At 42.1% G+C, this 14,859-nt stretch overlaps 1 protein-coding gene across 13 annotated transcripts in view; it reads left to right on the top strand.

Annotated features, from left to right (window-relative positions):
- Positions 1-14,859, top strand: part of PKHD1 (PKHD1 ciliary IPT domain containing fibrocystin/polyductin) — an 800,857-nt gene that overhangs the window by 209,732 nt on the left and 576,266 nt on the right. For all 13 annotated transcript variants that reach the window (XR_004538726.1, XR_004538727.1, XM_033936724.1 and 10 more), the window contains one exon: positions 7,534-7,680. Coding sequence is in view for 11 of the 13 variants with exons in the window: in XM_033936724.1 (XP_033792615.1) it covers positions 7,534-7,680 (147 nt within the window). In the remaining 2 variants the exon portion in view is untranslated. The remainder of the gene's footprint in view (positions 1-7,533; positions 7,681-14,859) is intronic.

The raw sequence follows: 14,859 nt of genomic DNA, 5'->3' as shown, positions 1-14,859 counted from the left end.
AGGTTTTGGGGCTCCTAAAAGGAATGGAAAATAGAAGAGCTTATTCTAGGTCAGGTAGTACGATGAGTAATAAAACGAGAATATAAAGGTTGCTGAGCTAACACTTTTGTTCTTTGTTTTATGATTGCAATCTAATTAATTTTTTCCATTTTAAATATCAAGGTTTCAATTTTTCAGTCCATTTCTAATTTCAGCATTGCCTGAAGATAAAGCCAGAAATATCTATCCTTAATTCAGAGGTTCTCATATGTCCTTATAGACCACTAGACAATATGCATGAGAAATATTTGCTTGCACTGAGATCCAGTGAAAAAAATATTTCCCCCTATTGGTTTTAAAAGTACTTCCCTGTAACTTCAATGAGTGTCTCTTAGGGCTCCTTTTACTAAGGTACGCTAACGCTTTAGCATGAGCTAAAGATTAGCACACGCTAACCATGCGCTAAATGAAAAATACTCTATGGAGGCGTTAGCGTTTAGTGCGTGCGATATTGTAGCGCGCGCTAAAACCGCTAGTGCACCTTAGTAAAAGGAGCCCTTAGTCTTTGTAATTTTTGAATGAGTAAAAAATAGATTCACTTGTACATGCGAAATGGACAGCTGTGTGCTGGTGACATCCAACTGGAGCATCCATTTTAGAAACTGAAACGTTCAAATTATGAACAGGGAAAACAAGAGAGTTTTATGGACATTTCTTCAATTGATAGTTCATTATGTATCCAAGCTAAACATATTTAAAGTATATGCATGGAAAGCATGTGGGAAATTGGGGGCATGGGGAAAGTGCCAGCACATATTTTTTTCCTGCTCTTTTATGCCTAAATATTAGTCTTGCTAAAACTTCTTACACATATAATTTTCCGATATAATTTAGGCACAGAAGAACAGCTTAGGGGGAATTCATCAATGGGCGCTATAATGATGCCTAAATCGGTCGGTGTTATAGAAGTGATAAATAGTAGTAGTAGTAGTCATTCACACTTAAGAACATAAGAACATAAGAAGTTGCCTCCGCTGGGTAAGACCAGAGGTCCATCGCGCCCAGCAGTCCGCACCTGCGGCGGCCCATCAGGTCCATGACCTGTCAGGTTTTCTTGATTTAGCCTTATAGCCCCCTTATTTTTCTATCTATACTCTTCCTATACCCTATCTACCTCTCTCTGTACCCCTCAATTCCCCTATCCTTCAGGAATCTATCCAATCCTTCTTTGAATTCCCGTAGTGTACTCTGCTCGATCACCTCCTCCGGGAGCGCGTTCCATGTGTCCACAACCCTCTAAGTGAAGAAAAACCTCCTGGCATTGGTTCTAAACTTGTCCCCTTCCAGTTTCTCCAAGTGCCCTCTCGTACTTGTGGTTCCCCATAGTCTGAAGAAGAATCTATCCTTGTCTACCTTCTCTATGCCCTTCATGATCTTGAAAGTTTCTATCATGTCTCCTCTAAGTCTCCTCTTCTCCAGGGAGAAGAGCTCCAGCATGTCCAGCCTGTCAGCGTATGAACAGTCTTCCATACCTTTTATCATTTTCGTTGCTCTTCTCTGGACCCTCGTTATGTCCTTCTTGAGGTACGGCGACCAGTATTGGACACAGTATTCCAGATGTGGGCGCACCATCGCACGATACAGCGGCATGATGACTTCCTTCGTCCTGGTTGTGATACCCTTCTTAATGATGCCCAGCATTCTGTTTGCTTTCTTTGAGGCCGCTGCACATTGTGCCGATGATTTCATTGTTGTATCCACCAGCAAACCCAAGTTTTTTTCAAGATTTGTTTCCCCCAGCAATGCTCCCCCCCATTTTGTAGCTGAACATCAGGTTCCTTTTCCCTATATGCATGACCTTGCATTTCTCTATGTTAAAGCGCATTTGCCATTTATTTGCCCACTCTTCCAGTTTGCTTAGGTCCCTTTGCAAGTCTTCGCACTCCTCTGCGGTCCTAACTCTGTTGCAGAGTTTGGTGTCATCCGCAAATTTTATAACTTCACACTTTGTTCCTGTTTCCAAGTCGTTTATAAATATATTGAACAGCAGCGGTCCCAGCACCGACCCCTGCGGAACACTGCTCGTGACCCTCTGCCAGTCTGAATATTGGCCCTTCACTCCAACCCTTTGCTTTCTGCCTACCAACCAGTGTCTGATCCATCTGTGTACATCCCCTCCCACCCTGTGGTTCCACAGCTTCCTAAGTAGTCACTCATGGGCTTTTTGGAAGTCGAGATAAATGATGTCTATGGCTTCCCCTTTGTCCATCTGGCTGTTTATCCCTTCAAAGAAGTGCAGTAGGTTTGTTTGGCACGATCTTCCCTTACAGAAGCTATGTTGGCTCGTTTTCAGTTGTCCATTTCTTTCTATGTGTTCACAGATGCTGTCCTTTATCAGTGCTTCCATCATCTTACCCGGAACCGGCCTGTAGGTCCCCGGGTCACCCCTCGATCCCTTTTTAAAGATAGGTGTAACATTCGCCAGTCCTCCGGTATCTCCCCAGTTTTCAAGGATAGATTGCAAATTTGTTGGAGTGTTTCCGCTATTTCGTTCCCCAGTTCTTTTAGTACCCTTGGGTGGATTCCGTCCGGGCCCGGGGATTTGTCGCTTTTCAATCTATCTATCTGTTGGAGGACATCTTCATGACTTACCTCTATTTGCTCCAGTTTGTCATCTTGATCCCCACTTATGATCTCCTCGGGTTCTGGTACATTGGATGTGTCTTCGCTCGTGAAGACCGACGAGAAGAATCTGTTTAACCTATCGGCTACCTCTTTTTCCTCCTTAACCACTCCCTTTCTGTCTCCATCATCTAACGGTCCCACCTCCTCCCTCGCTGGTTGCTTCCCTTTCACGTATCTGAAGAACGTTTTGAAATTTCTTGCTTCCCCAGCCAGCCTCTCTTCGTATTCTCTTTTTGCTTTTCTAACCACTCGGTGGCATTTCTTTTGGAGTTTTTTGTGTTCCTTCCGGTTTTCCTCAGTTTGGTCCTTTTTCCATTTTCAGAACGACATTTTCTTGTCACCTATCGCCTTCTTCACTTCATTTGTTATCCACACCGGGTCTTTTTGATTTTTTTTGCACCCCTTCCTAAACCTGGGAATGTACAGGTTTTCTGTTTCTTGCACCGTGTCCCTGAGTAGGGACCAGGTTTTCTCTACGGTCCCCATCATTCTAGAGCTGTATCTGAGTTTCTTTCTCACAATTTTCCTCATAGCATCGTAGTTCCCTTTCCTGAAGTTGAGCGCTGTCGATGTGGTTCTCTTCACCTTTGATGTCCCTACTTCTAATTTATACCGGATCATGTTGTGATCGCTGTTGTCTAGTGGCTCTACTACTTCCACTTCCTTTGCAGGTCCCCCTAGTCCGTTGAGGATTAGGTCAAGAGTGGCATCCCCTCGCGTTGGTTCCTTGACTAGCTGTTCCATGAAGCAGTCCCTAACAGCCTCTAGGAATTCCGCTTCCCTTGCGCAGTTGGAGTGTCCAATACTCCAGTCTATCCCATTTACAAAGTCAAGGCTGACGGTGCCTGTGTCAAAACTTAGGTGTTACGCACTGCTAAGTACCATGCGTTAGGTGTCATTGTGAGATGGAAGGGACCAGAAACTACTGAGCAATTAAGAAGGTGAACTGCCTTTATCAAGTTTCAAGTTTTATTTATATTTGATTAATCGCTTAATTAAAATTATTTCTAAGCGAATTACAATGTATAAAAGTAACATATGATTAAACATAATACTAAAATAGGAAATAACATATAAGATATTATAAAACTAACAATTTATACAATAAATATAATTAAAAAAAAAACCCCAGAAGAATTTACATAACAAATATATAATGAGCTAATAAATTTATACAATAATGCAAAAGATATCAACATCCCTACAGTGGGCAGCTGATACATCAAAGCACCTGTCTGTAGCATGAATGTATCAAATACCAGGTCTAAATAAGTTTCAAGTTTCAAGTTTATTATGGATTTTATTAATCGCTTACTCAAAATTCTAAACGATGTACAAAAACAGTAAAATTACAAGTTTCTGGGGGAAACAAACCAAATAAATATGACTAACCTGACAAAACATATAATACAAAAGGCAAAAATGGGGAAAGAAATACAAATTATTGATAGTAAATAAGACGAGTAAGGGAAAAACCAATAGGAAGGGGGAGAGCAGTGGGTTAAAAAAAAAAAAATTGGGAACTAAGATTCAATTAAGGCTTCTAATCTAGATTTCTAGCTGTCAAATGCATCTTTAAAAAGAAAGCATTTTAACTTGCTCTTGAATCTGTCTAAATTGCGTTCTTCTCTTATGTAAATAGGGAGGGAATTCCATATTTGGGGGGCTGTGACAGAAAAGATGAATTGCCGCCGTGTATTAATGTTTTTGAGTGAGGGAACTATTAATAGATGTTAGTCGGTAGACCTGAGTAATCTTGTAGAAGTATGGGGAATCAGTAATCTATGAATAAAAGCGGGAGTTTTATAAAGAAGAGATTTGAAAGACAGCAAACTTAATTTATATGTTATGCGGTGAGCAACTGGGAGCCAATGCACTTTCTTAAGGAGAGGTGTCACATGGTTGAATTTCTTGGCTTTCCTTGTGAGTTTAATTGAAGCATTTTGAATGATCTGTAATTGTCTGATTTCTTTTTGGGCAATTCCTTTAAATAGCGCATTGCAGTAGTCAGTTTTTGAAATCACCAGAGAATGAATTAGTGTGTTAAGTGACTTAGGGCATAAGAATTTAGAAACTGAACGAGTTTGATGTAGTCTAAAGAAGGTAGATTTAACAATACTACTAATATGTTCATGATGTTAGTTTGTAATCGAAAATAACCCCTAGGATCTTAATGCTACTGATCGACTGCAGGATAGAACCCGTGATAGTAATTGGGAACATGAGCTTATGACCATCTTTCCAGGGGAAGAGCATAACATTTGATTTATTAACATTGAGAGCTAATCTATTAGCGTCAAGCCATTGGTGAATCTGTTCAAGTTTCTTATTGATTGCTGTTGTTTCAAGAGGGTTATTGGAGTCTAACGGGTGTAAAAGCTGAATATCATCAGCATAAGCGAATACATTAAAGCCAATGGATTGGCAGAGAGTCATAAGAGGTGCAAGAAAAATATTAAATAACAGAGGTGAGAGAATGGACCCTTGAGGAATACCGTGTGTTGCTGAGAATCGTTCTGAGGTACCATTGTTGAAAGACACAATCGAAGACTGATTAGAGAAATAGGATCTAAACCAAGAAAGAACTTGATCTGTGATGCCAATAGTCTGTAGTCTTTCTAAAAGGAGGTTATGATCTATTGTGTCGAAAGCAGATGAGAGATCAATAGATATTAGAAGAACAGATTTGTGATGATCCAGGTAGTAAAGTATGGAGGTAGACATGCCAATTAAGGAGTGTTCTGTAGAATGTGCTGCCTGTTTGATTTGGGTGTAAAATGTTGGTTTATTCTATCTGAACATAGATGTCACTTTCTCTTCTGAAATCAGAGTTGGACACTGGAACGTTCATATTCTGGTCTTGACCTAAGGTTACCAGACATCCAGATTTACCCATACATGTCCTATTTTAGAGGACATGTCTGGGCATCTGGATGGCTTTTCAAAACCCAGCTCTTTGTCCAGGTTTTAAAAAGCTTCCAGCTTGGGACTGCATTGGGAGGGCATCTGTGAGGATGCAATGCGGTGATGTAACGCACATGCACGCATGTGATGTCATTGCATCACACCGCATGCGAGATGCCCTTTTGATGTAGCTCCAAGCATGAGAACAAGTTGAAAGGTTGGAGCTGGGGAGGGGCGAGGCTGGGGCTGGACAGGGCGTGACTTGGGTAGAATGGGGTGGGGCTTGGATGGGCCTCTGGGCGGGCCTGGGGCCATGGGTCCAAATTTTACAATAGTAAAATCTGGTAACCCTATCCTGACCTAGTTCAATCAAAAAGACACCCAGACCACACACCCCTAAGGATATACTGCAGTTTTAGACATGCATATCCTTCCTTTACAAAATCAGTTTTGGATTTACATGCAATGTCGATGTCTAAATGTCAATTCTCATACATCCAAAACAAGGAACAGAGCTTTAAAATAAGGTACTAATATATTCTTTTAGAGTAGGCTCACAGCCCATGGAAATTAGATGTCTAAATGATGGTGATCTGTTATAGAATCGCTTCCAAAATGATGGATATCAGTAAAATGTCTGTGGGCTGCAAATTCAAAATTAAAGATTTGTTTGGGTAACTTCTGAAACAATGCAGACAGAAATCTTTAGATACATATACAGTATATGCTGTTTTAACAGATCTCAAATAAAAGTGTAAAGAAATCAAATGAACACTGTAACCTAATACTTGTAGTGTGGTGTTATGATAGCGGCCTTAATCCTGATGAAAATCAGAATCCTAGTGAATGTGAGACCTTTTAATTTGACCAATGTAAAAACAGGTGCATGAGCCTTCAGATCCCTTATATGGCAGATCCCAATAATGTCTATATTACTAATCTCTTAGACAAGGAGAGTTTCAATTCCTGTCTGAAATGTATAGGCCTATAGGCATAAATTTCATATAGTATGCAGGCATTTATCTCGGATGGATCATCAGATAACTGTCAGGGCCTATAACTCCATTCAGCACAATTCCTCATTGATCCAATTTTGTTTAATTTTTTATGAATTTTTCAACAATAAACTTAACAAAATATAAGAAAAGTTGGATCAATGAGGAATTGTGCTGAATGGAGTTGTAGGCCCTGACAGTTATCTGATCCATCTTAAATAAATGCCTGCATGCTATATACATTTGAGATAAGAATTGTCTAAGTGATTAGTAATTTACAGTATAGACAATGGATTGACTTTCACACTAATCAAACTGGTGGAACATCAATCGAGTACAGGTCATTGGTGCGCCAACAATCGCACGCTGACACCTGCGCACAGGACGATTGCGCACCACCATTTCCAATGCTTTTATGGCTTACCGGAAGCGTTATGAGGGTGTATGGGAACCCCACTATACTTATAAATGCTAGCGCTCCGGGGGGGGGGGGGGAGGGAGGGAACCCTTACTACACTGAAAACTCCAGAACAGCGAGAGAGCAGAAGTTTTCAGTGTATTGGGGTGGGGGGTCCCTCTCCCAACCCTCCCAACCCTTACACCCTGCGCAACCACTTACACCCCACCTCAGAACGCTACTGGTAAGCCAAAAAAGCGCTGGAAATGGCTGTGCGCAATCGTCTTGAGCGCAGATGTCGGTTTGCAATTGACCTGCACACTTTAGTTATGGAACTATCACACTAGCCTACTGATATTTATGAATAGATCCCAATAAGGGGTATCTTGTTTTAAAAAAAATAGAAACATTGCTGCAACATATCTGGAAAAGGCTCTTGTTTGGCTCTTGTACCGTGACACTCTTCTATACATGACTTCAATATAAAGAAACACAAACTATTAAGCCATGTTTCCACATTATGTGGGAGAAAAGATCCTGAAAGTAGTTCACACATTTATCTTCCTTTTGAAGGTTGTCTGGGTAAAGGAGAGGTACATATTCGAGGATCAGGGTTTTCTCCAGGAAATACATCTGTGACTATCTGTGGCACCCCCTGTGGAATAAATGATACTCTGACAACACCGACTGATGTCAGATGTCTTGCTTGGACCTTGAATGGTTAGTACATCATGTTCAAACTCTTTCTATGAAATTCAACATGTCCTAAAAGATCAGGATTGTAAGACTGCGTCAGGTTTCGCTTTACAACATAGTTTGATTTAGATCCTAACTTTGACCACACATGCGTATTCATACCTACCCGCCCCCCTCCGAATCTGTGGTTTCAGTATCTGCAGATTCGGTTATTTACGGTTTTTGGACCCAGGACCCCCCCCCCCCCTTGTGAATCGCTCTGTTCCCGAGCTCCCCAGACCTTATTTGATGGTCACGAGACTATAACGGGAACTCACAGCAGTCATTTTCGATGATGGCTCTGCATGGGGCAGGAGTGTAGGAAGATTGCTCCTGCCCCATGTCACCGCTAGACCACCAGGTAAGGTCTGGGATGCAAGAGGGAGGTGGGGATGGGTCAGAGTCGGCCCAAAAGTTATTTGCAAATTTTTCTTATTCGCGGGCCGGCTCTGCCCCTAACCCCCGTGAATATGGAGGGAAGAGTGTATTTTCTTTAAAAGAAAGTACCAGCCATTAATCTTCTGGTACTGTTGTGATGTTAGGACAGATAAATGAAGTTATGGATTTTTATGTTGTATCTTAACCCTCTAACTTATGAGTGGTATATAAATGTTCGCAATGTACAAATGTATCATAGTTATGGTGACCAGTGGCGTACCTAGGGTATGACACTTTTTGTTTCATTTCATATTATAAAGACAAAAACCGTCAAGAAAAGTATGGAATAACTCGTAAGCTCTATGGCTCCACATCATACTCCTCCTGTTTGGGCTGAGAACTTTTCAGTGGCCCCTTGCAATGTAATCTAATATAGGTATTTTTAGTTCATTTAACCTAGGCTCAAGGTGGATCACAATCGGGAAAGAGAACAAGGTTAAATCCTATTGAATTACAATTATGTGCAACAAATAGAGGGGCATAATCGAAAGGGACGTCTAAGTCCATTTACGTCCATCTCGCAAGTTGTCCAAAGTTAAAAAGAGCCTAAGACACATTTTCAAAAGATACGTCCAACTTTTTTTTACTTTCGAAAATCGTCTAATTATACGTCCTGCCAATCTGATCATCCAAGCCGCTAAATCGTCCCATCTTTATACCACATTTCTGTCCAACTTTCCGTCCAAGTCCAAAATGCCTAGAATAAGCCCTGTTGGACGTGGGAGGGATCTACAAAGTGATGGACTGCACACCCAGATATGCCACTTAAATAGTGGGGTACCTTACAGGGCACTGCTATGGACTTCATGCCATGGCTTCTCCTCACTACAGCTCCCTTATAGGTGACGGTGAGCTCCCCAAACCACCTCCAGAATCCCCTACACCCACTTATCTACTACCCCAATAGCCCTTATGGCTGCAGGAGTCACTTATATGCCAGTAAAAAAGGGTTTTGGGGTTGTATAGGGCAGTGCACATATTTAAGTATCAATGCAGTGATTACAGGGGCTTATGGGCATGGGTCCCCCTCTCTATGGGTCCCTAACCCACCCCCAAGATGACTTAAGCTGCCTCTGGGCTGGACAACTAGGCTTTCCTATGCCAGGCGGCCAGGTGATGATGGTCTGGAGGCTGAAATTTAATGTTGTGAATAAAATTTTCATGGGGGGGGGTTTGGTGATCACTGGGGTAGTGTGTGGGGGTCTGTGTTATGTGTTTTCATTGCTAATCTGGTGAGTTTGGGTGGGTTTTTGTGACTTAGACCATGTTTTACATGGTCTAAGCCACAACATCCAAGTTCTGTCGATGCTGAGCTGTATAACTTTCGGTTATACATACTGTACAACTAAGTCTCAGCGGCTCACGTCCCGCCCTTGACACGCCTCCCGAAACTCCCCATTTAGCTTTGGACGTTGAGCGGCACTATGAAGGCCTAGGTTGCTTGGACGTTTTTGAGAAATGTTCATCCAAGTGCCAACTTAGGACGTTTTTTGGACGTTTTTCTCTTTCGATTATGAGCCCCATAATGTTCATTTTGAACTCAAGGGTCTTTGCAAAAATTGGGCAAACAAATAGAGCCATAGACACATGACAGCAGATAAAGGCCAAATGGCCCATCCAGTCTGCCCATCCACAACATCCGCTAAGAGATCCCACAGGCCTGTCCCATTCTATCTTGAATTCAGATACAGTCTTCATTTCCGCCACCTCCATCAGGAGACTGTTCCATGCATCTACTACCCTTTCTGTAAAGAAGTATTTTCTTACATTATTCCTGAGCCTCTTAACTTCATCCTATGCCCTCTCCTTCCAGAGATTTCCTCCATTTGAAAAAGACTTACCTCCTGTACATTAACAGCGCAGAGATAGTCAAACATCTCTATAATATCCCCTCTCTCCCGTCTTTCCTACATAGTACACATATTAAGATCTCTAAGTCTGTCCCCATGCAATTTATGACAAAGACCAGTGGTGTAGTGAGGGTGAGAAGCGGCCAGGGTGGTGATGCCCCTCCCCCGCCCACTTCTCCACCCCACACCCATGCCATGCATGCATGCCCCTTCCCCATACCTCTGCCCATGCTGTGCGCACACATCCCTTCCCTTCCCCTGTACCTCTAACTTCCTCAGCACGAGCAGCACCGCCAACTTGCTGCCTGCGTCGGCTCTCCCTCTGACATAACTTCCTAGGCGCGATACCTGGAAGTGCCATCAGAGGGAGAGCCGACACTTGTGTGAGCAGCAGGATGGAGTTGCCAGCGAAGAGTTAGAGGTATGGTGGGGAGACGTGAGGTGCACGACGGGGGAAGGGGGTAGGAGTGGGAAGGAGCAAGAGGGCGGAGTGGAGGAAGGGCACCAGTGCCCACACTGAGACAGCACCCGGGGTGGACCTCTCCCCTGCCCCTCCTTACTACACCACTGACAAAGACCACTAACCAATTTTGTAAAAGTCCTCTGGACTGAGTCCATTCAAAATTGTACAGTATTCCAAATGGGGCCTCACCAAAGAATTATACAACGACGTTATCACCTCTTTTGCTACTAGCCATTCCTTTCCTTATGCACCCTAAAATCCTCCTAACTTTAGACTGTCACCTTTTCTACCTGTTTTGCCACCCAGAGATCATCAGACACAGTCACCCCCAAGCCCTACTTTTCTTACACACACAAAAATATCTTGCCTCCTATATTACAGTGTTCTCCTGGATTTTTGCAGTCCAAATGAATTACCCCACTTTTTAGCATTAAATCTTAGTTGCCAATTACCAGACCGTTCTTCAAGCTTCACCAGATCATGGCACATGATATCCACACCCTTCCGAGTGTCTTCCCCAGGGGTCCCCAAAGTCCCTCCTTGAGGGCCGCAATCCAGTCGGGTTTTCAGGATTTCCCCAATGAATATGCATGAGATCTATGTGCATGCACTGCTTTCAATGCATATTCATTGGGGAAATCATGAAAACCCGACTGGATTTGGCCCTCAAGGAGGGACTTTGGGGACCCCTGGTCTACCCTATTACAGAGCTTGGTATCATCTGTAAAAAGACAAACTGTGCAAGACAGTCCTTCCACAATATCACTCACAAAGATGTTAAATAGAGCCTGTCCAAGGACAGATCCCTGTGGCCCTCCACTAACAACATCCTTATCCTCCAACCAAACTCCATTTACGACTACCCTTAGTCTTCTTCCACTTAACTGACTTTTAATCCAGTTTGTCACTTTGGGGCTCATACCGCATGCATTCAATTTATCAGTCACCTATGTGGCACCCTTTCAAAAGCTTTGTTAAAGTCGAAGTACACTTATGGCGTTTTAGCATAATTAGACAGAAGGTATATTCAACCCAATTTCTTGAATAGAGTAAAGTGTTTTAGCTGCTGAATAAAGGAAAACTGTATTTTGAAGATATTCAGGTGCTAATCCATAGAGAATCTTGAAAACAAACCAATAATCTGAACTGGATTCTCACCTGAATAAGCAGTCTGCAAGGGCTACCAGTAAGACTTGTTTATTTTACCATTAACTTGTGCTATTTTAACACAGGTCCCTTTTTATGCAATTTATGCAATGAGACCTAGTTACAAATAATACATCTTAACCATAGCCCACATTGATAACTTCCCCACCCCCTTAATCTGATATTTGTTCAAAAATGTATCTTCCAGTTCCATAATGAAAAAAAAATGGCTTGTGTGGTATCACTGTATTTTTTCATTTTTATTTATTAATTTTCAAAGAAGGCTCGATTGATAGCCAATGTGAAATCCAGCCTTGATTTCCTCTCATAGATTTTTTTAGATTGTTTGAATTCTGTATTTCTTATCTCTGTCCACCAGAGGCTGCTCAAGCATGCTTTTTGCAATCCCTGGTCATCTAACTAGCATTTGCAAAAAAGTTATGCAAAATCAGTGCAGCTTGACTCCATTACGAAGAAAGCTCCACCTTAGGACAACCAAAATCCTCAATATTCATTCAGTATATTCAGAGGAAGGGATACAAAAATGTGATGATCTTTTTGCCAAGTCAGTAAAGGCAGAACAATAAATTGTCCATAAAAGTAGAATGAAGGCAACATTAAAACCTACTAAATAATTTTAAATTCTGCCAAATGTAGTGTTTGAACTTTATATTCTTATTGTTGCAAAAAAATTACTTTATTAGGGAAAATTAGATGCTGATTTGATGGTAAAAAGTAACAAATATACATATAAAGAAAAAAATGTGCATTTTTGGGAGGGAAGGAGGGAGAAATAATCCTACAAATTTCCCTTTTCAGAGACTTTCTAGAATACTAAAAGAGCAACTTTTAAACAAAGTGCATATGTGTAAAATCTACAGGAACATTTTACCTGCAGACTTTATATCAGTTTTCTAAGCAAAATATTTTGCTTGACAATTGACTCAGGAACAGGTAAAGGGAAAATTCTACAGTATAAGAAGGGGAAAGCCGACAGTCGATGGTTTGGGAAACGGTATACCCAGAGGTATGCAAGAGGTTTGCAGGGAAAACTCACCGGATTATAGGCAAGATAGAAATTCTGATGGATCGAAAGGGACGGAAGCGAGGGAGACAGAAGGAGGAAGAAAGTGCAATACAGTAACAGGCCGCAAACATAAGTGTACACAAACGCAAGGAGCCTACAGAATAAAATGGGGGAATTGGAAGCTATGGCACAAAAAGATAACCTAGACATCATCAGCATCACGGAAACATGGTGGAACGAGGACAACGTCTGGGATACTGTACTACAGGGATACAAGCTATACCACAGAGACAGAGTAGGACAAAAAGGTGGGGGTATTGCCCTGTACATAATATTACCCTATACATAAAAGAGGGAATCGAGTCTACCAGAGAGAACACGCCAGAAACAAACAAGGTAAAATACTGGGAACAAATGCAACGGATACGAAGATTGGCATCTACTACCAACCCCCAGGGCAGTCCGAAGAGACTGATGAAGAAATGACGGACGAGATTAAACACGAATGCAAGGGCGGCAACAGAGTTATCATGGCGACTTCAATTATCCTGGGATAGATTGGAACCTAGGCAACTCCAGCTACAGTAGAAAGACCAAGTTCCTGGATGCTGTAGCGATTGCTTCCTGGAACAACTTGTCATGGAAAATAGAAGAGGAAATGCAATTCTAGACTTAATTCTAAAGGTATAGAAGTAGAAGGGATGCTGGGAAACAGTAATCACATGATCCACCTCAACCTAGACACAGGAACAAAAAAATCGATCCAGAATGACGGCCCCAGTACTGAACTTCCGAAAAGGGAACTATGAAGGGATGAGAGTCATGATGAGGAAGAAGATTAGGAAGAGGATAAGCACTGTAAATACGCTAGAGCAAGCATGGTCCCTTTTTAAGGACACAGTCACAGAGGCACAAAATTTATATATACTGTGTATCAACAAGAGTTCCAAGAGGAAGAAGAACTGGCATTACTCACTGTAGCGGTGAAGGAAGCGATCAGAGATAAGAAGACTTCGTTTAATGAATGGAAAAGGACAAAAAATAGCCAAGGAGGCCAAAAACTTTAAGCCGTTCTGACGATATATTAAGGGAAAACTACCCAAGAAGGAAGCGGTGGGGCCGTTAGATGACCAGGGAATAAAGGGAGTACTAAAGGAGAACAAAGCCATCGCCGACAAACTGAACACATTTTTTTGCATCTGTATTAACCGAAGAGGATATATCAAATATACCGGAAGCCGACAGGCTATACACAGGAAATGAAGATGGGAAACTGATAGGGACGACGGTTGGTCTAGAAGAGGTATGCAGACAGATTGATAGGCTTATAAACGATAAATCTCCGGGACCGGACGGCATCCACCCGAGGGTAATCAAAGAACAAAAAGGGGTTATAGCTGAACTGCTCCAACTAATAGCCAATCTGTCGATCAAATCAGGAAAGATTCCAGAAGACTGGAAAGTGGCAAATGTTATGCTGATCTTCATGAAAGGTTCGAAGGGAGATCTGGAAAATTACAGACCAATGAGTCTGACTTCGGTACCGGGAAAGATGGTAGAGACACTGATAAAGGACCGCATCATCGATCACCTTGACGGACACAAACTGATAAGGACCAGCCAGCATGGCTTCAGCAAAGGAAGATCTTGCTTGACAAACTTACTGCACTTCTTCGATGGAGTAAATGGACAGATAGACAAGGGTGACCCGGTCGACATCGTATATCTAGATTTTCAGAAGGCGTCTGACAAGGTTCCGCATGAACGCCTATTTCAAAAAATTGCAAGCCATGGAATCAAGGGTGATATACTCACGTGAATTAAAAACTGGTTGGCGGATAGGAAACAGAGTGGGAGTAAATGGACAATACTCGGACTGGAAAAGCATCACAAGTGGAATGCCGCAGGGTTTGGTGCTCAGGCCTGTGCTCTTCAACATATTTATAAATGACCCAGAAATTGGCATGATGAGTGAGGTGATTAAATTTGCGGATGATACAAAGTTATTCAGAATAGTGAGGATACAGAAGGATTGCAAAGACCTACAAAGAGACATAAATATGCTTGAGGAATGGGCTACAAAATGGCAAATGAGGTTCAACGTGGATAAGTGCAAGGTGATGCATGTAGGTAGCAAAAATCATATGCACGAATACAGGATGTCCGGAGCTATACTTGGTAGTACTTGTAGACAAGTCAATGAAACCGTCCGCTCAATGCATTGTGGCGGCGAAAAGGGC

The sequence above is a fragment of the Geotrypetes seraphini genome, chromosome 3 (assembly GCF_902459505.1).
Source record: "Geotrypetes seraphini chromosome 3, aGeoSer1.1, whole genome shotgun sequence".
NCBI classification, from domain to species: Eukaryota; Metazoa; Chordata; class Amphibia; order Gymnophiona; family Dermophiidae; genus Geotrypetes; species Geotrypetes seraphini.
The sequence above is the reverse complement of the archived record's forward strand: the minus strand, read 5'-3'. Positions and strand labels throughout refer to the sequence as shown.